At 39.4% G+C, this 26794-nt stretch overlaps 1 protein-coding gene and 1 pseudogene across 2 annotated transcripts in view; one reads left to right on the plus strand and one right to left on the minus strand.

Annotated features, from left to right (window-relative positions):
- The window catches only part of AVEN (apoptosis and caspase activation inhibitor), a 193642-nt gene that overhangs the window by 24557 nt on the left and 142291 nt on the right, over positions 1 to 26794 (plus strand). The window contains exons 1-2 of one of the 2 annotated variants that reach the window (XM_055537258.1): positions 666 to 876; positions 14846 to 15023. In XM_055537258.1, coding sequence (XP_055393233.1) covers positions 844 to 876; positions 14846 to 15023 — 211 coding nt within the window. In that variant the 5' untranslated portion in view covers positions 666 to 843. Of the gene's footprint in view, positions 1 to 665; positions 877 to 14845; positions 15024 to 26794 lie in introns of those variants that run through there. The other variant, XM_055537257.1, reaches the window with a different exon arrangement.
- Positions 22564 to 26435, minus strand: LOC129620711 (lupus La protein homolog; annotated as a pseudogene).

Consider the following 26794-nt stretch of genomic DNA (forward strand, 5'->3'; position numbering starts at 1 on the left):
ATGTCTCTAAAGATGGTTCACTGATGATTCTATATAAAATAGTGCTTTCATCATTCTCTAAAGCATTACCCTGCTTTATCTTTGTAGGGTCTTATTTGTCACTACTTGAAAGCACTGTGTTTTATGCATGTAGTTATACAAACATTATATATCTGTTTATGTGTTGGTTGTTTGACTCCTACAGAAGAACGTCAGCTTCAAGAGGGCAGGGAATGTTTCATGCACATCAAATGGTACCTGGCATAGGTAGACTCTCAGTGGATACTTATGTGACCGAATAATGGAGTTTGTATTTAAGTATGGCATTAGAATATTCTGGAAACATTCATGTTTATTTTCTCTTAGTATTTTTCTGGCTTTACCTGCTAAAACTAAAAGCACTAAAGGGAGGCTGAGTGTAGCTGAAACCTCATCCGCTCTCTGGGCTCCTCTCTGCATACAGTCCTCTATTTTGCCATCGGTGAAAAGAGCCAGAAGGAGTTTAAATGCCTGCGCCCAAGAAAGAAGCATCTATCAGAATTTCCAACATCGGCTTTCTTTCTTTTGGGGCCCTTAACAGCTGGAACTTGTGTGGATTAGTCTTTCTTAGTCTCTAGCAGCATACCTGACGAGCAGCTGTTTACAATGAACAGTTCCCCACCCACCGGCCTCTTACACCCCATGTGATTGGCGGGGAGCGTAAGAGGCAAGGCCTCCAGAGTGAGGAGTAGGATAGGACAGTGTTCCAGAGGTCAGGAAGTTTTGGTTTTATTCCCTGTGTTTTTGAGGGTATAAGATAGACTATGACACCCAAGAGGAGAGTGAGAAATGTGCATGGATGCCATGGCTTTATGAGACTCAGTGATGGGGTTCTCTTTCCCCTGGATCAAGTGGAAGGTGAGAAACAGGCCGGCCCTCAGCTCAAGTGTTTGGCATATTTCATAGTTGAAGAGGTCGAGAGAGCTGCTGCCTCCGCAAGCAGCAGCAGAACTACCGGGAAGACGCACCAAGGGAGAGCTGGTGACGATGTGTGCAGCTCAACACTGTGGACAGGTTACTTGAAGACTTGGAAAAGCAAAGAAGAGCTGACAGGTGGTACTGGGGGTGAAAACCTGGGTAAGCAACCTGTATACGGGACCAGGGGTGAGAGTTTCTCAGTGTTTTCTTTCTCTCCAGTCTTGAATCTAAGGCAGGCTGTCAAGAGAGCTGTGTCCCTGGTAGCTAAAAACCAAGGGGAGTTCCATCTTTTTAACCAGAAGACCAGGAAAATGCAAGCTGGAGAGGATGGGGGGAGGTCCCCTCCTTCCTTTGAATCATGGGTGAGTGGGCAGCAGATCCTTTGGAGAGCCAGGCTGGCTGGTGGTGCTGGCAGCTGAAATATAAGTCTGTCTTTCTGGCCAGAGGAACCAGGAAACAGGGTTCCTGCAGAGCATGAGAAAATGTCCGTTTTCTTTTTTATCCTTCTTTGTTTTGCTCTTTGAGGGGCAGTGTGGGCAGCTAGAACTCTTAAGAGAAACCCGACCTTTGGGCCAGAGGGTTGGGACAGTCCTAGGGAGGAGCTGGAGGGGGATCCTCTTGGAGCATGAAACGGCCAAAGACAGGCTCACTCAGAAGTGCATGTGGGGCAGGCAGACGGAGGCAGCAGAGGAGCAAAAACCTCGAGAACTGAGAAGACACTGAACTATCGCCCACGGAGGATGAGACAGAACTTATTGTCTGAAGCTAACCAGATTGGTTGCCTAATAAAATGGAACAAACAAAACCATAACGTTCTCCAGAGGATTTTTAACGGGACCCAGAGTCTAAACAACTTCATATTCAGAATGTTATTCTGCAGCCAAAGTTTTACAGTATACCAGGAAAATGTGACTAATTCTTGAGGCAAAAGACAATTCACAAATGCCAGCCCCATAGATGACTCAGATCATGGCATTCTGAGCCAGACTTTAAAGCAATCATTATAACCCTGCTCCCTCCATGAATTAAAGTATCTTGACATGAATGCAGAGACAGCCATTCTTCTTTTAGAAGAAACCATAGGAGGAAATGTTTGTGGCCTTGGGTTAGGCAAACATTTCTTAGATAGAGCACCAAAAGGATGACATGCAAAAGAAAAGAAATAGCTAAGTTGGACTTCCTGAAAATTAAAAACCTCTTCTTTGGGAAGGATGCTGTTGAGAAAATAGAAAGATAAGCTACACAGGGCTATATGGGAAATTGCTGTTCCCTTTCATGCGGTTTTGCTGTGACCCTAAAATTGCTATTAATAAAGCTTTATTAATAAAGAATAAATTCTATTAAAAAAAAAAAGCCACAGACTTGGTAGAAAATATTTTCAAATCACATATCCAACCAAGGGATTGTATCCAGAAAACAGAGCTCTCAACACTCAATGCGAAAGTAAATAATTCATTAAAAATGGGGAAAAGACTTAACAGATGGTATACCCAGGAAAATAGATTGATGACAAATAGCACAAGGTGGTCAATGGCATTTGTTATTAGGGAAATCCAAAGTAAAAACCACAAAGAGAAACCACCTTATATCTGTTGTTTAGCACTAAGTGGTGTCCGAGTCTTTTGTTAATGACCCCATGGACTGTAGCCCTCTAGGCTTCTCTGTCCATGGGATTTCCCAGATAAGAAGATCAGAGTGGGTTGCCACTTTTTTCTCCAGGGCATCTTCCTAACCCAGGGATTGAAACCGCGTCTCCTGCATTGGCAGGGAAACCCTATGTCTGTTAGAATGGCTTCAAAAAACCTGACAATACCAAATCCCAGCAGTTTCTTATCAGGTTAAACTTTTCATATGACCTAGCAATCCCATTCTTAGGTCTGTATTTACCCCGAAGAAATGGAGACTCTTATGCTTGAATGTGTATGGTGATTGTTTATTCGTAATTGCCAAAAGCCAGAAACAACCAAAGATTTCTTTACCTGGTGAATGAATACACGAACTATACGAAGGACTAGAAGTTAGTGGTGAAAAGTGATGAACCACTTTTACTCAGAACAGCACGTGAATCCACTGCAAATGTACTAGGTTGAGAGAGAGAGAGCTTCGAGGGTGGTGTGCTGGAAAACTTTGGGGCAGTGGGACTGCCCTGTATCTTGGTGCTGGTAGTTATCTGGACTCCATTTATCTAAACTTTGTATTTTACTATATGGAAATTGATAAAAGGGAGTAATTATTGGAGACCATCTAATTAGAGTTTTTATCAGATCCTAAAAAGCTAAGTATTCCAGACCAAGAGGGTTATTATTTTTCGCATGACATACTTCGGCATTGAGGAGGTCATCAGCTCTCTCCAGTGGTGAGAGAAGAGCTTGTCTGTTCTGCACACTGGTAACCCTGAGATGTCTTTCCAAGTGAATTGTGTGCCTCAGCTAACAAAATCTACCACTCTGGATCTTACTGCTTTTTGAGTGACTTCAGGACCATTAGAAATAATAAGAGGCATTTCCCTTTTCCTTTTTAACCTTTAGTGCACTGAATTGCTGTGAATAACGCCTGAAGGCTGGTCTTGAGGGTGGTGTGCAGAAAGAAGCAAGCTTTATCTTGCTGGTAATCGACATTTTCTTTGGGACAGACCCAGGGCCTTCTTTCTGTCCCTTCTGTTCTCTAGGGCTTTCCCTGAGTGCCCATTCAGAACTGTCTTAATGATACATCACGCTCCCGACATTCTCTTCTCTTCTCATCTAGACTGTGATGTCGACAGTGTGTTACTCTCAGGGGAGGGCTTTGAATTTCAAGTTGCTTTTGTCAGCGTTGCCTCTTTAGACATACCAGTGGGGCTACTCTTTGGGGGCAGATGGGCCTTTTTCTGCCTAGCATATTACGGGAAGAGACAGCAGTTTCCTTCTGCCAAGGTTACAGCTCATGTTCTAAGAGGCTTTTCATATTTATGCCTCTTGAGAGTTTCAATGAAGATTTTCCACTCACAGGTCGCCCTGTTAGAGGAGAGCAATACTGGGAGTTTAATTTGTGCTTCCTCCACAAAAGGAAGACCCACACTGCTGGTGGGGATCAAGACAAGGTGGAGTTCAGCGTAGCTTTGCATTTCTATGAGGCGGAGAGAGTCTCACACTTACAAAGAGGAGGCACAAGTAATGTCAGTACTGCTAGCTCCAAGAGAATTTTACCACACACGGTTATTCAGGCTCACTGTGCCGCGGCCCAGCTTCAAGGCGCGCGGCTTGTGTGCACTCCATAATCCTGGTCCTGGGGTTTGCATCTTGTCCTTGTGGATTGAGAGCTTTGAGAAAATCCACCTTTCTCTAATGCCAGGTAAAAAGCTCTCTCCCTTCCTTACATGTCTTTGCTGCCCTTTCTTTTAATTAAAGTTTTTTCCTGCCTAATGTTGGGAGAGCTTCCTAAAGGTCACACTTGAAGAGAACAGAAGAGAAATGCAGATTGTAGCATGCTGTCCTTTCACAGGGGAAATCATCTAGCGAATTTCTCTGCCTCCGGAAAGTGCATTTTCTTTGTCTCATTTCTCAATTTTGGTTAAAGCACTGTGGGTGGGAAGGAAAGGATTTTTACTGATACGTACTCACTGACTCGATGGACGTGAGTCTCAGTGAACTCCGGGAGTTGGTGATGGACAGGGAGGCCTGGCATGCTGCGATTCATGGGGTCGCAAAGAGTCGGACACGACTGAGCATCTGATCTGATCTGATCTGACTCATGATGTCGTTATGTTGATGGCAGAGGAACAGAAAAGGCAGTTCAGCCTGAAAAGAAGAGCATGGGAGCTCGAGCGTCCTGCAAATGTTATGCATTGTGTGGCGAATGCAGGGCTCATGGTTAACGCAGGCACTTGTCTTCAGTGCCATCCACAGAATATTTGCCATTGAAATCTCTAAATATGATGTAGAAGTTGTCGTCCGAATTCTGTGGACGCTCAGGGAGCCGACTGACCGGGCCTGCGTCCTTTTCAGGTTAACGTTGTCATGTGTAAGTGCTCTTGAAGATAAAAGATTGTAATGTTAAAAGAAAAATCAGCATGCCCACAAAAGAGAAATATTATGCATTGTGTCCAGATTTCTGTTCATCAGGGAAGAACTGAGTAGGAGGACAAATTCAAAAGAGGAGCTTCAGATGGTGGGAAGCAAGCGATGGAAGCATACATCCACTCATCTAGGTGTCAGATAAGACATATGCACCAAGGACGACTTTTCAGGTGATTCATTCCTCCTCACTCGGTCAGGGTGTGTAGGGGCTGCCCCGCATTATATATGGTAGGGACTTAAGAGAATTCTCTTAGGTCCATTTGTTCTTTCATGTGAAATGGCAAATTAAACAGCTCTTGCTGAGTAGGGCCTGAGTTAAGCCCTTGTCTTTAAAGAGAGAACAGCTAAAAAGTGTTCTTTTATCTCAGGAAATTTGACCTAGTTAAGCTTATAGGTTTTGGCCACAAGGAAAGTAAGATTGTAATTCAGTCAAGGGATCTGAATGAGGTGACATATAGAACTTGTATGAAGGCACACAGATTTCTAGCCTCACAGCTGTAACTTTGAAAGTCACTATGGAAAGTGCAGTGAAAATTGTAGTCTATTTGAGTTGTGAGGCAGTGTGAGAAGTGTACTCTACCAGATGGTGGCATTCATTCTTTAATTAACAAGGACAGACAGCATAAGATTTAAATCACACCTGTTTGTAGTTTTTTTCACATTTTATCAGTCTGTCGTTCATTGACATCATCATTTATTTCAGTTCCAACAATTTTTGCAAATGTTAATCAACTTCCCTGTTAAATTGCATGTTTTTCTTCATGTCGCTGATTATATGTGTCTTCTCCCCCCAGTCTCTGGTCATTTTTATTGCTTTTAACTATAAGTGACTTATTACTATCAAGTCATTTCCCCATTCGTGAATCTTGCTATTTCCAATGATTAACATGAACAGGTTACCATGGATACATTTTTGTGAACTTTGTGTGGTTGGTAAGTTTTGGGAGTGGATATGACCTGTTTCAACTGTATTTCATCTGTATACATGTAATTGATTATGTGTAAGTAAGGTCTTTTCTGTCTTCCAGGGCTTCTTTGAAATTAAAGATAATTTCATGAATGAGTTTTGATAGATACAAGGTGGTGTCATTGTAGGAAAGGTGGTTTCATACATCAGATGCTTCTTGAATCATCAGTTTCTTGCTGACTACATCTCTTCTGTACAGTCATGGAGAATTTTAGAAATGTAGAATAATCAATGATAATGATTAAGGAATTAGAACTTTGTTGTTATGAAGGAGGAAATATGGTTAATTTAGGTAAGAGAACACGCAGACCCGGGTAGATGGGCCCAGTGTGACATCTACATGATCTTGCCTGGGGGCAGAAGGTGGGCCAGGGCTACCCAGGTTCTTTCTAGATTGATAATTCTTTACTAATTAAGTTCTCTCTGGTGATTTGAAAGTTTGGAGAGTGTCTTAAAATTGGCCAGATAAACAACAGCTATTTAGTGGCCTGTGATTTTTCTGGAAAGTGGAAGATGATGACCTTAAGACCTCAGTAACTAAGGAAACCAACCTTGTGTTGATAGAGAAGTGAGGTGAAAATTTTACTGAGACAGTCAAAAAGAATCTGGCCTGTAGAGAACAAACTAGAGGTTACTAGTAGAGAGAGGGAAGAAGCGGGGAGGGGCAAGATAGGGGCAGGGGTTTAAAAGGTATAAAATGAGCTATGAACAAGGATATCTTACACAGCAAAGGGAATATAGCCAATATTTTACAATAACTATAAATGAAATGGTGGTGGTGATTTTAGTTGCTAACTCTTGCGACCCCATGGACTGTAGCCTGCCAGGCTCCTCTGTCCATGGGGATTCTCTAGGAAAGAATACTGGAGTGGGTTGCCAGTTCCTTCTCCAGGGGATCTTCCTGACCCAAGAAATGAACCCAGGTCTCCTGCGTTGCAAACATTCTTTACCAACTGAGCTATGAGGGAAGCCCCATAAATGAAATATTAACCTTTCAAAATTGTGAATCACTATGCAGTGTACTTTAAACTCTGTAATTTGTACATCAACTATACTTCAGTAAAGACAGATTAATTAAAAAAAGGAAAACCTGGCTGTTTCCAGTCAAACCCATGCAGTGTAATCCCTGGGAAGACTGAACAGAGGCTGGTGTGCCTGAAGTGCCGCTTGCTTTCTTAGGCAGAGTAAGCTGTCAGTGGCTGTGGTGGAGGAGGGTATGTTTTGTACACTGAACTTACCCAGGGATGCTCAGTCTACATGCACTCTACATATGAAGGTTGATTATTTTTGTGTTCAGAGAACCTCTTAGTCAAATGTTTTGATAAAGCAAAGTTTTTACTTGAAGGCCTTTTAGTTGGATTTCTAGTTACTGTGTGATTGAGATTGTAACCATAGCAAGAAGCAAATTGTCTTGGTTATAATTACGTTTAGTGCCTTTACTGGAAAAAACCATTGATGTTAATCGAATTTGTGGAATTTTACCTGAGAGTTGGGACTTACAAGGTGGATTAATTTGGTAACTTTGAAACCTTTTTTTAGCCTGAATTCTTAAATGGAGCTCAAGTTGTAAAGCAGATAAAATGAAACTGATTCATTCTATTGCCACCCCCATCCTCCTTTCCATAAGGACTTCCATAAAAGGACTTACACAAAAGATAGTTTAAAATCACCAGTTGGCCTAGTGAAAGTTACTGCAGCCTAATTTCCCAGACTGCCCTTGAGTCATGAAAGCAATAAACTCTCAAGCTCTTAGGTGGGCTGCCAGCAAATGGTAATTCGCTTTCTCTGCCTCCTATTTTTAGGCAATTTTGGAAACAATTACACAGGTGAGACAGATAGAAGGACTGGAGAAAAATATAAGGACTAGAGTGAAAGGGGTGGAGAAGGCAATGGCAACCCACTCCAGTCTCCTTGCCTGGAGAATCCCAGGGACGACGAGCCTGGTGGGCTGCCATCTACGGGGTCGCACAGAGTCGGACACGACTGAAGCGACTTAGCAGCAACAGCAGCAGGGTAAAAGAGGAGCCCTGTGGAGAAGTATCATTGAACAGCTGCTTTGAAGGTGGGGTTACCATTTTCTCTGTTCTCAGAGGCCTCTTCTTCGCATACACCGATCAATCATAAGGAGGGACAAGAAAAGAGGTTTTATACAGTTTTTGTGCTGGAAAAACCGTCGAATTTCAATAGTCTGGATCACTTTTTTTCCTAGTTCTTAATGGCCACAGTAATTTGGAGCTCTAATGCTATGTACATTGTTCTGGGCTCAATAAATAATTTATGTATATATGCCATATATTACACTTACTAACTTTTTCAAATATGATCATGCTCCAATATGTATTTTATTTAATACACAATGACAAATGGAAATATCCTTCTTGGTATACCTGTATACTATGTACATAGTATATTTTTTATTCAGTCATCTATTAAAATTTAGCTTCTTGAAATGATATAAAAATTATTTTTGCTAGCACTTTTTTAAACTTTTTATTTTATACTGGAATATAGTTGACTAACAGTGTTGTGTTACTTCAGGTGTACAGCATTATCTATTCTTTTTCAAAGTCTTTTTCCATTTAGGTTGTTATCTAATATTGAGCAGAGTTCCCTGTGCTATACACTTGGTCCCTGTTGGTTGCTGCTACTGCTGCTGCTAAGTCGCTTCAGTCGTGTCCAGCGCCGTGCGACCCCATAGACGGCAGCCCACCAGGCTCCCCCGTCCCTGGGATTCTCCAGGCAAGAACACTGGAGTGGGTTGCCATTTCCTTTTCCAATGCAGGAAAGTGGAAAGTGGAAAGTGAAAGTGAAGTCGCTCAGTCGTGTCTGACTCTTAGCGACCCCATGGACTGCAGCCCACCAGGCTCCTCTGTCCATGGGATTTTCCAGGCAAGAGTACTGGAGTGGGGTGCCATTGCCTTCTCCGCCTTGTTGGCTGTGCATTTTAAATATGTTAGTGTGTACATGTCAATCCCAAACTCCTTAACTATCCCTCCCATCACTCTTCCCCTCGGGTAGCAATAAGTTCATTCTCTAAGTTTGAAGCACACTTTTCTAATACTAAAAGCTGTTCTTGAACTCTGAACTATGCTCAGTTTCTGGTTATGACCCAATGATTATGTAAGATAAAAATGACCTTAATAGAGTTACAGATATAAAAGTTGTCAACTAGACTATTAACTAATGATAAGTTTTAGAGTTTTATAACATTTAAAAATTTTACAGTACGATGAATTAATATAATTTTCCAGTTACACTGTAGCATTTTGGTTGGCTGTATTTGACTTTTTAGCTTAATTACTGAAATTAGTTTTCAGTGACTTTCTGTAGGGGAGTTTCCTTAAATATGGTTCTTTTATATATATATATTTTATCTCACTCCGTCCCTCCTGTGGTATAATTACATTTTGTGAGGAACAAACAAGGTTGTTGAAAAATGTGTGATTGATTATTTTCAACTTCCTTATTAGGTTCAAATCAGGAAAGCCTTTTCTATACTCATTTACTCCAGAAGAAAGTAGAACAGAGACCTTCAGAAACTAGGTTCCCGAGTATAAAAGGCTTTAAAGAGGATATGTTGTATAGGTATGTATTAGTAGTGTCCCAAATTATACTGGCTTATCTGCAAGCTCTTCATGATAAAGATAAGCATTAAATATCGACTGTTGCTTTTTTGGAAAAAAGAAAGTAAGAGGATGTTTTAAAAATAATGTCAATCAAACATAGTGTTCATAGGCTGGCCAATTAAATTTAAGTTGTTGTAAGTTAATGTAAATTATTGTTATAAGAAAAATAGGACCTCATCTTCAGTGAGTAAATCTTATTGGTTCTGCTGTGTATATTGGTACCTTGTGTTTAGCTCTAGCCATTACTGAAAATGGGGTGTTGAAGTCTCCAGATATTATTGTTGAACTATTAATATTTTCCCCCGTAATTCTGTCAGTTTTTGCTTCCTATGCTGTGAGGTTCTCTTGTTAGCAGCGTATGTTTAAATGTTATCTTTCTGATGGATTGACCCTTTTATCATTGAACAATGTTCTTTGTCTCTTGTAACAGTTTTTCCTTGAAGTCTATTTTGTCTGAAATTTGTATAGCCACCCCAGTTTTCTTTTGCATACTATTTGCATAGAGTATCTTTTCCCATTCTTTTACTTCATTTTAATGATATTTTAATCTTTGAATCTAACATATTTCCTGTAGACAGCATATAGTTGGATTTTAAAAGAATCTATTCTGCCTGTTTTTCCCTTTTTCCTTCTTTAATCTATTTATATTTAATATTATTATTGACACAGTTGGGTATTTATATCTGCCATTTTACTTTTTTTCTTCTACAGGTCTCATGTATATCTTTCCTTTATTCCGCTTTTACTGCTTTCTTTTGCACCAAGTGAATATTTTTAGTGCAACAGTTTAATTCTTTTAATTTTCCCTCCACTTTTTAAAGAAGTTGTTTCCTTAGTGGTTGCTCTAGGGCTTACCATTTATATTTTAACTTAGAATTTTCATCAACTAAGTTAATTCCAGTGAGATATAGAGACATTAATAGAGCTCTATTCCTCTTTTCCCCTTTTTGTTGTTCTGTTGTTTTATGTATATTACCTCTATATGTCACAAAGCTAATCATATTTTGTTATAATTATTACCTTATATAATTTTATGTCTTTTAAAGACTATGAGAGAAGAAAGAGGAGTAAGCATATATTTATAGCTTTTATTGCAAGAGCCTTATTGTTGGGTTTATAACATACAGAAATATAATTATGCACTTACTATTTTATAACTGCTTTTAAAGTCGGTTATTAAAGGAGAAGCTGATTTAGATATATGATTTGCAAATATTTCTCCCGCTCTGTAGGTTGCCTTTCACTTTGTTGGTGGTTTCCCTTGCTGTGCAGAAGCTTTGTAGGTTGATGTAATCCTACTTGTTTATTTTTGTTTTTGTTGTCAAGTCCAAAAACTTGCTTACAAGACTGATGTCAAGCAATTTACCACCTATTATTTCTCCTAGGAGTTTTATGGTTTCAGAGCTTACATTCAAGTTTTTGATCCATTTTGAGTTAATTTTTGTATATGGTGTAAGATAGGGGCCCAGTTTCATTCTTTTGAATGTAGCTCGCCAGTGTTCCCATCACCATTTAAAGAAGAGACTTTTTTTTCCCTCTCCATTGTATATTCTTAGCTTCTTTGCCATAAATTAATTGACCATATGTGTGTGGGATTATTTCCGGGCTCTTCATTCTGTTCCATTGAACTGTGTCTGTTTTTATGCCAATACTATACTGTTTTGATTGGTATAGCTTTGAAATATAGTTTGACACCAGGAATTGTGATGCCTCCTTCTTTGCTCTTTTTTTCAAGTTTGCTTTGGCTCTTTGGGGTCTTTTGTGTTTCCTCAGGACTTCCCTGGTAGCTCAGACGGTAAAGCAAATTTTAGGATTGTTTTATTTCTGTGAAAAATGCCATTGTAATTTTTAATAGAAATTGCATTGAAGCTGTAGATTGCTTTGGATAGTATGGACATTTTAACTATTCTTCAGATCTATAAGCATGAACTACTTTTCCATTCATTTTGTATTGTTGATTTCTTTCATCAATGTCTTATAGTACACAGTATACACCAGGCATTTCATAATAATGTTTATATAATGATGCCTTCCTATTTAGTTTTCACATTGCTTTCATCAGTATTTTCTTATTTATTCTGTCCTTTCTCCCATCATGGGATTTTGAAAATTTTATCCTGTCCCAGATTTTTGCAAAATGAAGTAAACATAAAATCTCTAGGAGTTTTAAGATATACCTTTCTCTAAGTTACATCAGATGTCTTCCAAACTTTATTACCTCTTACTACCCTCTTGTGATGGAGGCTAATGATGACTCTTGTCTCCACATTTAGGTGGAGATAATGAGATTCTTGTTCAGTGATTCTTCTGAGTTGGGGATTAGTGAGTCATTCAGCAGCAAGGCCCAAGCTATTATAAACACTTTGTAAATATTAAATGATGGTGATGGCAGGATCATTAATTCTATCTAGATCTCCAGTCTCCCATTTCAGTGCTTATTTCTGGTTAATAGTTCCTTGGGTTTTCAGATCATAATCCTTTCACATCGAGCTAATTATTTTGCTCAGGTTTACATTTTTGCTAAGGGCTATATCTGTGTTCAAAGTTTTCTACTAACTGGAGAAGCCTCTCTGAACTCTTCTTACCCAGTGGGTCAACAAAAGAATATTGAATTTTCCCAAATTAAACCCTGCAGATACTTTCAGCTGTAGTCAACCTACCAGATTCTCATCAGTTGCAAGGTATTTTCTTTGACATGTTCCTGGCATTTGTTATTTATATAGCAGATCTCGTTCAGTCATTTATCTTTAATTTGCCAGCATCTTTTGGTTCTGAGAAGCTTTCAGGAATGTTTCAGACAGGTTTCACGTTAGGTTTCACATTAGGTTTCAGGCAGCCTTCAAGATCTCTAGATTATAACATGGCTTGCCATCTTTTTGTGCTGTCCAGGAGGTTTATGATGACATATGAGGGCTGAAAGTGATCTTGAAAGGTCGCTTACTCCATTGCTTCATGAAAGCTTATAAAATTTGATTCAGGCAAGGATTATTGACTAGTTTTAAACTTGATATATGAATGGTTGATGGGAAACCTGAAATTTGTAGGGGACCAAAATAACACCACACAGATAATTTGCTTGATGCAACAGGGAAAAACCTCGCTATGGTGGGTAGATCAGGCTTCATGATACAAACTCATTGGTTAGTCTTAGCTTTACTTATGTTGGGGCTTCCCTGGTGGCTCAGATGCTAAAGAATCTGCCTGTAATGCAGACCTGGGCCAGGTCTTCTCTGGGTCAGGAAGATCCCCTGGGGAAGGGAATGGCTACCCATTCCAGTATTCTTGCTTGGAGAATTCCATGGACAGGGAAGTCGGGCGGGCTACAGTCCCTAGGGTCACAAAGCACTGGACATGACTGAGCAACTAACACTTTCTGCTTTCCCACTTTACTCATGGCTCAGCCATTTATCATATGTTATTCACCATCTGTGATGTATTTTAGCCAAAAGTATTTAACTCAGGTCTATTGAGCATTTAGATTAAAAATGTTTTTTATCCACTATTTCCTATAAATTAATATACTAACGCCACAAGGAAATAACCAGACAGAATGTGGGTCCTTTTGCCTTTTTCAGTAAATAAATGTCATAAAAATAGAGGTTGTGGTAGATTCAAAGAGACTTAATGGACAAGCAGTGAGATATAATGCATGGTCTTGAATACTGTCTTGGAAAAACCAACTCTAAAGGAAATTTTGGGGATCAGTTAGGGAAATTTGGAAATAGTCTGGATGCTGTAGAAAATGAAATTTACTGAAGAGCAGAGGTGGAGAATATTGATGAAAAAGTCTGGTTACCAAAAGTATATATAAATATAAACATTGTAAAAGATCTGAAAGAATGTACAGCAAAGTGTTCATAGTGGTGTGCCTAGGTGATGGGAACCTGGGGTTTTTATTTTTTGGCTTGTCTCTCCCTCCTAATTTTCTGCAGTATACATGTCCTGTTCCCATGTCAATAAAAGTGTAAAGTCTAACTCATCTTGTACAAATGGATTATTTTAATGTGTTTTACAAGTTTCATAGTATTTCATAAAGATTTTATAATCTTTGGCCTACTCATTTGAATTGTATCTTTAGATTCTATATGCATGATTTTTTAGTTTAATTCTTATTATGGAAAATTTTAAACATGTACTAAAGTAGATAGAATTATATAATGAATTTCCAAATAATTATCATCCAGCTTCAGGAATCATCAATTATGCTCAGTTTATTTCATCTCTATCTACCAGTCCTCTCCACCTATGATTTTGAAGCAAATCCTACATCATATCTTTACATCAATAAATAGTTCAATATTTATTTCTAAAAGATAAAAATATTTAACAAATAATTGTATCATACCAAACAATAAGCAGATAAAATATTTCCTTAATATAAGAAAATACCTTGTTATTGTTCACATTTCTTCAATGGTATTAGAAATGATTTTTTTTTTTTCTAGTTAAATTGTTTGATATGTATATTTGGTCATGCCATGCACCCTGTGAAATCTTGGTTCCCTGACCAGGGATTGAACTTAGACCATGGCAGTGAAAGCATCAATTCTTAACCACTGGTCTGCCAGAGAATTCCCACTAGTTATATTATTTGGATCAGAGTACAAATAAGTTCCCACAGTACAGTGGTTATGTGTCCATTAAGCTCTTTTAATCAATAGGTTTTTTCCCCCTTCTCCCACCGTTTTCCCCTTGTAATTTATTTGTTGAAGAAACTAGACCTGTATCTTTTGTAATTTGTCACATTCTGCATTTTTCTGCATGCTCTGTCAATATTTTAATGCCCAAGACTGGAAACTGTCGTCTGAAATGCATCTGAGCAGGGCTCCCATTTAAAGCTTATAAAATATACTTATGGGGTGTGTTTGTAAAATCTGTAAGTTGGAAGAAGTGATTTTCGCCTTTAAGTCTTTTGCCTGTGACTCTTACAGCCTTGATTATTTCAGTGAGAAATAACTCTTGAAATAGGATACATTCGGGTAGACTTTAGAGATTCAGTCACACAAATTTTAGGTAGGAACTTATCAGATTTCCTTTTGACAGCGAAATGAAAAGTTTGGCCAGAAAGCACAATGTATGATATAATGGGGTTCTCTTGAAATACTATATAACGTTTTCAGAGAGCTTGGCTTATATAATGTACTCTTTATCATGATACCTATGTACTGTGTTTTTGTTTTGTTTTTAAACATTTTATTGCTAAGGCGACTAAGGTCAAAATTTCTACTGCCAGCTTATCGATTTGTCTCTAATGATTGCAGATTGAAGATGACAGTGATGCAGAAACCTATGGAGAAGAGAATGAAGAACAGGGAAATTATTCTAAAAGGAAGATAGTCTCTAACTGGGATCGATATCAAGATACTGAAAAAGAAGTTGATAATGAAAGTGGAGAATCACAGAGGGGGACAGATTTCAGTGTTCTTCTCAGCTCTGCAGGTATGAATCCCAGTTCATACTACTTAGTGCTATGAAAGTTGCATGGACATTTATATTCCTTTTTAAATAGCATTTTAATAACTAGCATTCATTGTTTGGATTTTAAATCCAGGTAAAGGACAGTATCTAATGGTTTGCAAGGAAAAAGGGATATTTCTTTCAGTGGAAGCCTTGGGTTTCCACATACTGGTGTAGTATGACTTAAGTTCTGGTTGAAATGGGTAAAAGGCTTTATAGGAATGAAATGCTAAACTGTGCCCCGCTAAACTGGATAGGCTGATTTCAGAGGAATAGGTACTTAAGTTTATACAAAGCTTTATTATGTTTCTAGAATATATGTTCATTCTTCCTTCTTTTATAGCCAGGAATATACATACTAGTGGGTAGGCCCACTGAAGCCATGTGCACCCAAACACCACACTTTTTGTTTTTGAATAGTCTTCTTTATCAGTAAGGTGAAAAACTACTTCTATGACCATCTGTTTAAGATTGACTCCCTGGAGTGATGCACAGCAGTGTGAAGCTGGAGAGTGGTGACAGGAAATGGAGCAAAGCTGGTTGTATAGAAGGCCATTTGCTACCAGGCTATGGCCTAAGAACTGAAGTGACGAATGACGGATAGACTTGTGCTTTTCAGGAGTTAGTGCTCATATTGATCAATATCTTGATTGTGGTGGTGAACACACAAACTTACACACACACTCATAATACATACAAGTGAGCACAAATAAGACAGGGGAAGTCTGAATAAGATTGGATTCTATGTCAAATGTCAATTCCTGAGTGGCATATTCAACTATATAGTTTTGAAAAATGTTACCATTGGGGCCAACTGTATAGGAGATCTTGCTGTATTATTTCTTATAACTATGTGAATTTATAATTGCCTCAAAAAATTTCCAGATTAAAAAAAGTAAAGGATGAAGCCGTGAGAAGCAGAGAAATAAAATGACAGTAGTATTTTCAGATAGTTGGTTTTGAATTCCCTCTTCTTCCCAGCTTTTATGTTGCAGTTAAGTTGTACACTTTTTTTTCTCATCTACCTGTATTTTTAAATGCCTGTACCAAACTAAGAATCATAAAATGAATTCTCTTCTAACTTAATAGAAGAAACCCTTTGAGTAGGAAAGGAAAAGGTAAGGGGAGAGAGAATTAGATATGAATAGGAGAACAGATGGAGAAGGCGATGGCACCCCACTCCAGTACTCTTGCCTGGAAAATCCCGTGGACGGAAGAGCCTGGTAGGCTGCAGTCCATGGGGTCGCTAAGAGTCAGACACGACTGAGCGACTTCACTTTCACTTTTCACTTTCACGCACTGGAGAAGGAAATGGCAACCCACTCCAGTGTTCTTGCCTGGAGAATCCCAGGGACGGGGGAGCCTGGTGGGCTGCCGTCTATGGGGTCACACAGAGTTGGACACGACTGAAGTAACCTAGCAGCAGCAGGAGAACAGATTCAGCCTGGGGTCATTATGTTTATGCCAATAGCATCACCCCTTTGTGTGGTTGGTGGCGTCCAACTTGCTGACTGTTCAATGATGGGTTTTTCGCCACTCAGATGGGTGTTTCCTTCTTCTTGTCTGCATTGTGGCCAGTTAATGGATTTATAAGCTCTTTTCTTCCAATAGGAGAAAGGTGAAATGTGAGCTGGTCAGTTTCAGTTCTTAATCAGCTGCTTTGCTAAAAGATTTAGGGGGAAAATTGAAGTACTGCAATGAAGTTAACATGTGGACTCCCTACCAGTGGATTTGACTGAATCACTTGTGTAGTCAGTTACTAGGACACTATCTGGCAATAAATTATACTGTATAAATGTTTGAAGGCAATTCAGAATTCTAGTCTAACCCAACTCTTATGTGCATTGGCTTATGATTTTGGTGACTTTAGTGTTTTATTTATAACTTAAAGCTTGGCATGGTTTGGGTCTCATATGTATTTTTCTTATAGCCAGTCTCTGCTTACTGATTTCCTGAGTGGCTTGTTTATCTGTAATTAGTTTCTTGGGAAATCACAGCCATCCCATCTTGATATGTGCTTACATTTCTTCCCCACTCTGCTGCCCATCTGTCATTTTCTTTTCACTGCAGCATAAGCCTGAGAAGAGCTGCCATGCTTTCTTCCTCTGTGGTGGGGGTAGGGCTATGTTGGTTTACTTTTGATAAGTGGAGTTCATTCTGTAATCATAAAACATTAAGAATGTCCTATAGACAGGCTGACCATATTCCTTAGAATGATTGTGACTTTTAGTATACTGTCCTAGTTTGTATAAATACATTTATAACTCAGAAAAAATATCATAGACGTTCACATCATGAACTTTCCTAGATACTGACACATTGCTCTCCAAAGAGGAGACAAGCTGAACTTCCTAGTTTTCGCCAATATGTAGAGCTGTTAAACCTTTTTTCTTTCTCTTTTGGCCAATTGATTGAGTGGTATCTAGTTGAGATTTCTTCAACAATTATTGAAGCACCCACCATTTCCAGGTACCATTTCAGAGGATGAGCATACAGAAGTGCAACAGAACAGACACAAACACCTGCCTCGTGGAGTTAACATTCTAGAGGGTGGAGACGCACAATAAAGAAAAGGAAACTGTATAAGATATTAAATGGCTACAATTAGGATAGAAATGAAGTGAGGAGGGGCTGTTACCATTTTATAAAGGTGGCCAGAGAAAGTCATACCAATAAGATGACGTTTGAATAAAGACCTGAGGAAGGTGAGGGGGCAGGCATTGAGGATGTGTGTGGGAAGAGTGTTCCAGGCAGAGAGAGGAGCAAGTTCAAAGGCTCTGAGATAGGAGTAAAGGAAATAACAGAGAGGCAGCGTGGCTGGAACAAAGTAAGCAGGTAGGCAGTGAAGTCAGAGAGGTGTCACGTGACCAGATCCCATGGAAACTTATAGACCGTTACAAAGATGTTGGCTTTTATTCTGAGTGAAATGTGTAGCCATTGGAGGGTTTTGAAGAGAAGAATGATACAGCTCACTCTTGTTTTAACAGGTCAGTCTATCTGCTGAGTTGGAAAAGCCTGAAGACAGGTGAGGGAAGGAACAGGTAGACCAGAGAGGGTACTGCAATAAAGCTGTTCTTCAGCACCCATAGGAGATTGGTTCCAGGACCTTTAGCAGATACCAACATCTGCAGATGCTCGAGCTCCTTACGTAACAGTCAACTGTCTGTTTCTGTGGTGTAGTAGGTGGCATGCAGCACAGTCAACTCTCTATTTCTGTGGACTCAGCATCTGCAGATTTCCATCTGTGGATGAGGAACCTGCAGATATGGAAGGCCGACTGTCATGCAGACAGGCATTGATGGTGGCGGGGGCCAGGGGTGGGAGCTGTGGAGGTGGTGAAACATGGTGGAGTTTTGGATCTATTTTGGAAGGAATGCTTCCCAGGTGGCACTAGTGATAAAGAACTCGCCTGCCAGTGCAGGAGACGTAAGAGACATGGATTCAATTCCTGGGTCAGGAAGATCCCCTGGAGGAGAGCATGGCAGCCCTCGCAGGATTCTTGCCTGGAGAATCCCATGGACAGAGGAGCCTGGCAGGCTACAGTCCATAGGATTGCAAAGAGCCGGGCATGACTGAAGTGACTTCACGTGCAGAGCAAGCACAAATGTAGGGTATGAGATTGGACTTGCAAATGTGGGTATGAGATGAAAAGATGCATAAAGATGATGCCAAGATTCTGGCCTGAACAGCTAGAAGAAGGGGGTTAACATTAACTGAGATGGATAAAACTGTAGGAGGTGCTCAGTTTACATGTGTTAAAAGTGAGATGCCAGTTAGACATCTGTATTAGTCAGAATCCTGTAGGAAATAGATGGTACACTCAGTATAATTATAAGGCAGTTTTAACAAAGCAGTCATTTACAAAGGTGTGGGTAGGATGGAGAGGAAACAAAGGCAGTACAGTGTTGGGAGGGCGGGTAAAGGCAGAGATGTTAACATCCCTGTTACTAGAACGCTGAAGGGGAGCATCATGTGAGATGTTTACCTTGAGAGGATGAGTCACCTTGGTCAAAAGATGTAGCCAGCAAAGGTGACTCCACCAGAAGGACGGGGCGGTAAGTACTCCGGTCTTAGACTCTTTTTTCTTCCATTGTCCTGCCACGGCTTCCCATAAGCCTAACCTACTGAAAGTCAGAAGGCAAGGAAAACCTGTAGCTGTGATCTGTATAGACCAACCTCTGGGCAGAACAGGGAGAAGACCAGTGGAGACTGAATCTGGACTGGAGCACAGCGCCCAACAGGAAATGCTGGAAATGTCAAGTGGGGTGTTGGATGAAGGTGTCTGGAGTTCAGGACCCAGGTTTGGATAGGAGATTCACATGTGGGTGAAGCCAGCCTATAGATGGTGTTGAAAGTCACAAGAACGTGTGAGATGTCCAAGGGAATTACTGGCTAGAAAGGTACTGAGTACTGGGTACCACAGTGTCTAGTGGTTACGGATGAGAAAAAACCAGCAAAGGAGAATGAACATGTTTCCAGGAAAAAAGAAGGATCAGTGTCAAATGCAGCTGATGACAAGCAAGAATTGACAGCTGAATTTACTAGTGATCTTAGCTAAAGCAGTTTTATTGGAGTGGTGGGATAAACTCTTCTTGCATTTAATAAGAATATGGAGGGAGAGACATGTCAGAGAAAGTATAAACAACTATTAATATTGAGTTTTGTTCTAAAGTGAAGGAGACTTATGGGCTGATGGGGGAAGTGGATCAAAACGTATTTTTTTAAACATGGGAGAAGTATTTCAATGTTTACTGGTTGATAAAAACATCCAGAAAAGAGGTAAAAAATAATCTGAGAAGAGATGAGGATTGAGGATCTGTGTTCTTTGGTCTACATGGGATGATGGAATCATTTGTAGAGATGGAGTTGATTGCCCACTGCTAGGGGCTTGGGCAGTGTTTCAACTGTGATTGGAGGGACTTCCCAGGTGGCGCTAGTGGTAAAGAACCCACCTGCTCATGCAGGAGACATAAGAGATGTTTCATCCCGGGGTTGGGAAGATCCCCTGAAGAAGGGCATGGCAACCCATTTCAGTATTCTCATCTGGAGAATCCCATGGAGAGAGGAGCCTGCTTGGCTACAGTCCATAGGGTCACAGAACTTCAGACATGACTGAAGCGACTCCACACACACACACACGCGCGTGCACACACATGTAATATTTAGGTAGTTGGATAGATGCGATGGGGGTTTGAGGAAACTCTCTTCTGGTTCTTTCTGTTTTCTTAGTGAAATAAGAAAGCTGTAAGTGAGAGTCAGAGAGGAGATACTGGAAATGTGAGGAGAGGGTAGAAGTTAAGAGAGAGTTATCTATAGGAAAAGAAACATCATGGTTGCCAAAGAGAGAAAGGAGGGGAGGATAAATTAGGAGCATGGAATTACCAGATACACACTACTTTATATAAAATAGAAAAACAATAGGATCCCACTGTATAGCACAGGGAACTAGATTCAATATCTTATTCAGTAATGAAAAATAATCTGAAAAATATAACTGAATCACTTTGCTGTATACCTGAAATAACAGTACTGTAAATCAACTACATTTCAATAATAATAAAAAATACTAGAAAAAGAAGCAAATAGTAGACCAGGCTGTAGGAACTTGAATGAAATAGGAAAATGTGGTATGGTTGCTGAGAGCTAATGGAGGCCCACTGGAGGTTGATGGTCGTGAGTTTAAGGTGAGAAAGGGTATGTTTCCTCCCATTCACCTTCTGTTGTATGGGTGCAAGTATATATAATTGAAGTATACAATACCTCAGTGGGATTCTATTCATATAAAGTTCAAACACGAGGAAAAAGAAGTAAATAGTGTTATTTAGGGATGCATGTTTAAACGGTAAAATGAAAATCAAGGAAATGATTATTATAAAAATCAGGACTGTGGTCACCTCCAGTGGAGAGATAAGGGGTAATAACTGGGGAGGGGTGTGTAGTGGGTGTGGGGAGTGGGGATGAGGGAGATGGCTCTCCTGATGTCTGTATTCTGTTTCTTGATCTGGATAGTAGTTACTTATGTTTGTTTAATAATTCTTTAAATTGTGTATATGTATTGCTTATGTATCTCTCTATATAAGGAAATGGCAACCCACTCCAGTGTTCTTGTCTGGAGAATCCCAGGGACGGGGGAGCCTGATGGGCTGCCGTCTGTGGGGTTGCACAGAGTCGGACATGACTGAAGCAACTTAGCAGCAGCAGCAGCATATAAGGGAAAAAATCTAAAAGTGGATTTCTTATGGTAGAATTTCAGATACTACCACAGACCAAAAGAAGCCTTTTGAGAGAGGCAGCCTGTTTTTGCACCTTCAACTTGTGTCTTCGACGTGCAGGTGCTTTCTGCTTTGAGTTTCTGGCCAGGGGCTCTGGCATCCCATTTTTACAAAGGGACGATATGGGAAGGGGACTAGCTTGCTTGAAGTCCTACTCTTTCTGATAGGATTGGGAGCCTTCAGATATCTTTTTAGTACTCTTTCTGTAAGCCTTCAGCTTATAACTAATCATGCTTTTAGCTCTTCTTTTTGAACAATATCCTTGCAATTCTAAGTTATATTTTAAAAGTTTTAAAAAGGGTACCATGCTCTCATGTTGACGCATGAAAACTGAGATCTTTAAGTAATTTTTCTGCCTTCTCCTTTTTTCCCCCCCCAAATGGTGAGTTATTAAAATCATGCCATATGCTTTTTTTTTCCCCCATTTAAGATGCCTCTGATAACAGTTAGAAAACTGTTTACAGTGTGAACAGGATGCACTGGGGCAATATTGAAGATAAACATGAGAAAACCAATCTTTTATGTGCAAGTCTATAAGCTGTTTAAGTGGAACAAATAAAAATGAAATGATTAGACTACAGTTTAGTCAGCACAGCTGTCTAGGCATGTTTTTATTTGAAGCTATTACAGGAAAAGCCTGTCTATCCTATGGATGGGATGCTGCCTGATTCATGGGTCATTGAATAAAACCAATTTAGACCTTCATAAAAAGCTACTATCTTATCTTCCTCATAATTTTATGAAAGTTCATTTTGGGGGGGAGGTTTTAATTATAATGATATTTGATTTCTTTGCCTCTATATCCTCTTGCCAGCAGTTAGACCAAAAAGGAAAAGGCTGTCATTCTGGCACCTATATTTTTTAATTAAACTTGGAACATTTTTTTCCGTGAAGCAGCAGGATGATTGAGTTGTATTTGACCTCCTTGATTCAGTTCTTTTGTTTTTCTCTCATTTTATTTGGTATGTCTTTTATTAGTTTTTGCTAATATATTCTCATATTACAAAGGCAACTTAGTGGAAAAACTCTTTGCTATTTGAATCATTTGAAGTAACACAAGCAGAACTATACATTAAAACAGTCTTTATTTGAACAACAGAAACAAAAACGTTAAACCATAGAAGCAAAAAGGTCTTTTCCTTTCTCTTAGCTGGACACTGAATTGGGTCTAATTTGATTTTCTTTTTTTTTTTTTTTTTCAAACCTCCAAAGATAGAAGCAGCTGAATACCTAGAAATGTGTTTGCTACCCTACTGGTCTCCTGCACCGTTGTATTTTCTGTTGTTTTGATGGAGGCTCTTTGTCTGTTTTTACTGGTCCAGCTGCCTTATTTTTATCATGTACACCATCACTATCAGTTTTCATTTCCTTGCTTTGAGACTACTTTTCTTTCGACAGATGCAGCCTATGCTGCTTTAATTCCTTTTCCTTTAAGTCTGTGACCTTTTGATTCCATTTGTTGAGGGATTCTGGTTGATCCACCGTGATTTTTTCAGGGCTGTGTTTTGTACATCTGCTCGTACTCCTCATCTCTCTCTTTTGTTCTCTAATTGGAGTTACCATTATTGGCTTCTTCAGCCACATCTATTATTTCTATTGCTTTCTCATGAAATAGAATTATCTCTCTCTTTTTCACCTTTGATCAAGTCTATCCACGTTATTTCTTTACAATTCGAGAAGAGGAAGTCTTGATCTTCTCTGGGTCAGATCATCTAAGTCATCCATAAAATTTCAGAAAACATCCCATCTTTTATTGTAGAGATTTCATTTCAGCGTTTACAACACTGTCTTTTTTCCTCTTGTTTAGGCCTTAATTTAGCTTATGATTTATTTTGCCTTCTTTCTCTTCTTTATTTTTTTTTGCAAATTAATCTTTCTTGAAAAGCATTAGATGATCTGTCTTTATACTTTTGATCAGAGGTCTCTAAACTTTTTAGCAAAATCAGACACTATAATATAAATTCTTAAATGCTTTGTAGATGTGTCTCTCATTTGAATACTTTGTGCTTGACCTTTATCTACTAATATTTCTTTTGTCACCATAGGTCGTGCCAGTTGAGAATTCTTTTATATAAATGGATCTGTTTTTACATGATTTTTTATAGTTAACAGACATCAGACATTTTATACTCATCAGAAGGAGTTTTACATGGAGAGCTTCTGATTTTAGGTTTATCTTCATTTTCATGAGTTCTGACTTTGACTTTCTTAATATTTCTATTATAAGTTTGTAGGCATTTTAACCTGTTGAATTTTATTATCTCCAGAGGTACCCAGCTTTCATCCAGTTTGATCTGTTCCTTAAAAAATCTATCTCATGGCAAATTAAAGTCATTCAAATAACACTTGGTTTGTTGGCGGGTTTTGGTCCCAGAGCAGCCATTTCTTTCCCAGCACTGTTTTCGGCTCTTTTGGCTGTCTTCCTGAGCCTAGTCCTTCAGAGCTTAGCTGCAGGGTCCACTAGCAGAGACCACAGTGTCTCAAGTTCATTTTATGAACTGAATGTTTACCTACACTGTTAGATAAATTATTCTTACTAGAAATCTTAATGAGAGCACATTATTGAATCTTTTTGGACTTTACTTGTATTCCAGATACTCTTCTGGTTGATAAATGTCTAACTGTCTGCATCATCAAGTCTCGTGTTATATTCTAACAGCATCTGGCATGTTCCTTTTGACTCTCCTGTCTACCCTGTCAGTCTCTTTATTCTTGGGGACTGATACTTCCCTTTAAAAAATTACCGTCGTATAAAGGAGGCTTTTGGAAAACAGAGCAAATAAATGCCCATGATCAATGTCATAATTAAGTGGAAGTTGATAAGTTTCTTTACTTGCTCTAGAAAGATTTGAAAAGAATTATTTTGGTATAAGCCTTTAATGAAGGTCAGAGTAGAACCTCTTCTAATATAAAAAGCATGGAACATGAATTTAAAGCTAAGAGAAGGGCAGATATAACCACAGGATTGTGATAACAAAGTTCTCTGTTTCAATAAGTGTACCTGAAGTGTCATGTGTGTTTTGGTTGTAGAATAGAAGTCCATTGGATTGATGAATGTCAGCTGAACTGTCTTGGTTCTGGTTGTTACTTATTAACTACATACTCTGGAGGGAGTGAAACTCTGGGAAGTTCCTTTTTTATTTTTATTAAACTGTGAATTACAAATAATACCTGCCTTGCTTTAATCCAGATTGGTTGCAGGGATCATGTAGAATTTTAGACTATAAAGTGGTATAAAAAGCTAAGAATTATTTTATAGGCAAAGACAAGCAAACTGTTGGAGTAGAATATATCGTACAAGTGTGATGGTTGAGAAAAGCTAGTTTCGTGTTTGAAGTCGGGCCATTAACATAGGAGCATCATTAAAATAACAGCACAATATGACACATATAATTAGAATGTAAAACACAGTGACCATTAGTTTGTTTTCTCTCTTAAGGGATTTGTCGACCTCTTTCAGTCTCTACAACTACAGAGAGGACACAGGGAACTTGAAAGATGATTAAAAATGGGAAAAACTGGATTTCTGATGAAAGGTTTATGATGCTAAGAAGTCTGAGAAGTGATTTAATAATTATGTCATATGTGTTCCAGCCCCTAAAGACAGTGGAAAAAAGCCAAATGTGCTCAACTAAAATGTCAGGGAGATGGAAACTTATGTGTATTTTGTATATGAAATGTTAACTAGGCATGTAAGGGAGAGTTGTAGAATTGTTTTAATGGGAAACATTTCAATATGGGTATGGTTTCATTTGACTGGGATGGATTCAACAATGGTCTTTCCTGTTGCACAGGGAGAGGCAAGGTGATTTATCAAGGAATATTATTGTACTTTTTATTTAAAAAAATTTTTTTGGCTGACCACAGGGCTTGCCAGGATATCAATTCTCCAACCACAGATTGAACCTGGGCCATGGCAGTGAAAGTGCTGAATCCTAACCACTAGACCATCAGGGAACTCCCAAGAAATTTTTTTTAACCCTATAATTTTGTTCTCCTGGCTTCTTTAAATTTTGCAAAGGTTCTGTAGCATTTTACCCAAGTGCATTAAGTTAACACATCTAGCATTCTCAGAAGAGTTAGGCTTAAAATAAATAAGCAAGAGATGTATGTGTAAATGGATCCCTGTGGCCGTTAGTGACCCTGTGACAGCAAATGACCTTAAGCTAACAAGCTGATGGCAATAAGTACTACCATTTCCTGGGTACCTACCAGGTGAAGGCTCTGTATAAGCCGTGATACAAAGGCTTTTTTCAGTATCATTGATTTGGAACTGTTACTATAGGATAGATGTCATTATCTCTAGATGTGTTAAAATGAAGTCTTAAAAAACAGTGTTAAATATGTACAACATTCACATGTAACTGAATAAGGATTAAACTTATGCCTGGCTTCAGAGTTGGTATCTTTCCTATTTAATACTATCCATTAAAATCTACATATATATCATTAAGATACACATTCTCTTGTATGTTTGTTTCTGCAAAAGGAAGCTTTATTGTTTACACCTGGACTGCAGCTTGGGAGAGGGTTTGTGGCTGGTTAAGAAGTTAAAGGCAGAGACTCCGGCTGAAGTCCGGAGGCCAGGGAGCCACAGCAAGTCTTCAGAAGGTGCTGCCCCTGGAGGCTTCTAGTCATGTTTAAGGGTGAGCATTTCAAAGAGGTCTCACCCAGCCCTGCCTCAGGCTGGCCTGAGGAGTTTGTCAGGTGGTTGTCCTTCTTGATGAACTTCACCTTGTGAGCCAGGAAACATTTCTCCAGGAAGTCAGGTGGGCATCTCTGTGGGCAGAACCCAGGGCTTGCAGATTCACAGCAGGACCTGATTCAGGGTTTCCTCTGGGCTCAAGATCTCTTCCTTGGCACCAAGGCTGTGACCCCACTCATCTTGAGGCAGCTTCTGCATGTCCCAGAAGAAGACTCAGCCACAGCCCTAATTTCGAATCTTCTAGAGATGTATGGCACCATTGCGTTTTCCCAGTACCTCTGGCTGCCACACTTTTGCAGTTGGAATGGAAGCCCAGAGAGAGAGAGATGTACAGGAAGCCCACAGATGCAGGTTGACCAGGTGGGTGATTGCAGCTTTGACCTTTTCGAAATAATTCTGGTGGATCTGGGAGCTCATGGTTGACTGCGGACAAGGAGCCAACCACAAAACCTGGTATTAACTGTTGTTGGAAGCAAGGGGTGGCGTGGAGATGGTCTTGGGGGCTGCAGCTGAAGAGGGGATTGGAGGAGGATCAGAGGCTGGAGAATGGGGACAAATCTTGGGTCTGTCCCACCCAACACTGCTGAGGCAAGAGACAGATCCAAGGACTGCCTAGTGCTATCGATTCTTTTGTTGTTTTTTTAAAGTCAATATCATAAATGAATTTGCTGGGAAAAAACTTCAAATGTACCTTTTCCAGTTGAAAGGTGGTGACATAAATCAAAAGATTAGAACACATACAGGATACTGCATTGTATATTCTTAGTGTATTGTCA

Source organism: Bubalus kerabau, chromosome 10 (genome assembly GCF_029407905.1).
Source record: "Bubalus kerabau isolate K-KA32 ecotype Philippines breed swamp buffalo chromosome 10, PCC_UOA_SB_1v2, whole genome shotgun sequence".
Taxonomy (NCBI): Eukaryota; Metazoa; Chordata; class Mammalia; order Artiodactyla; family Bovidae; genus Bubalus; species Bubalus kerabau.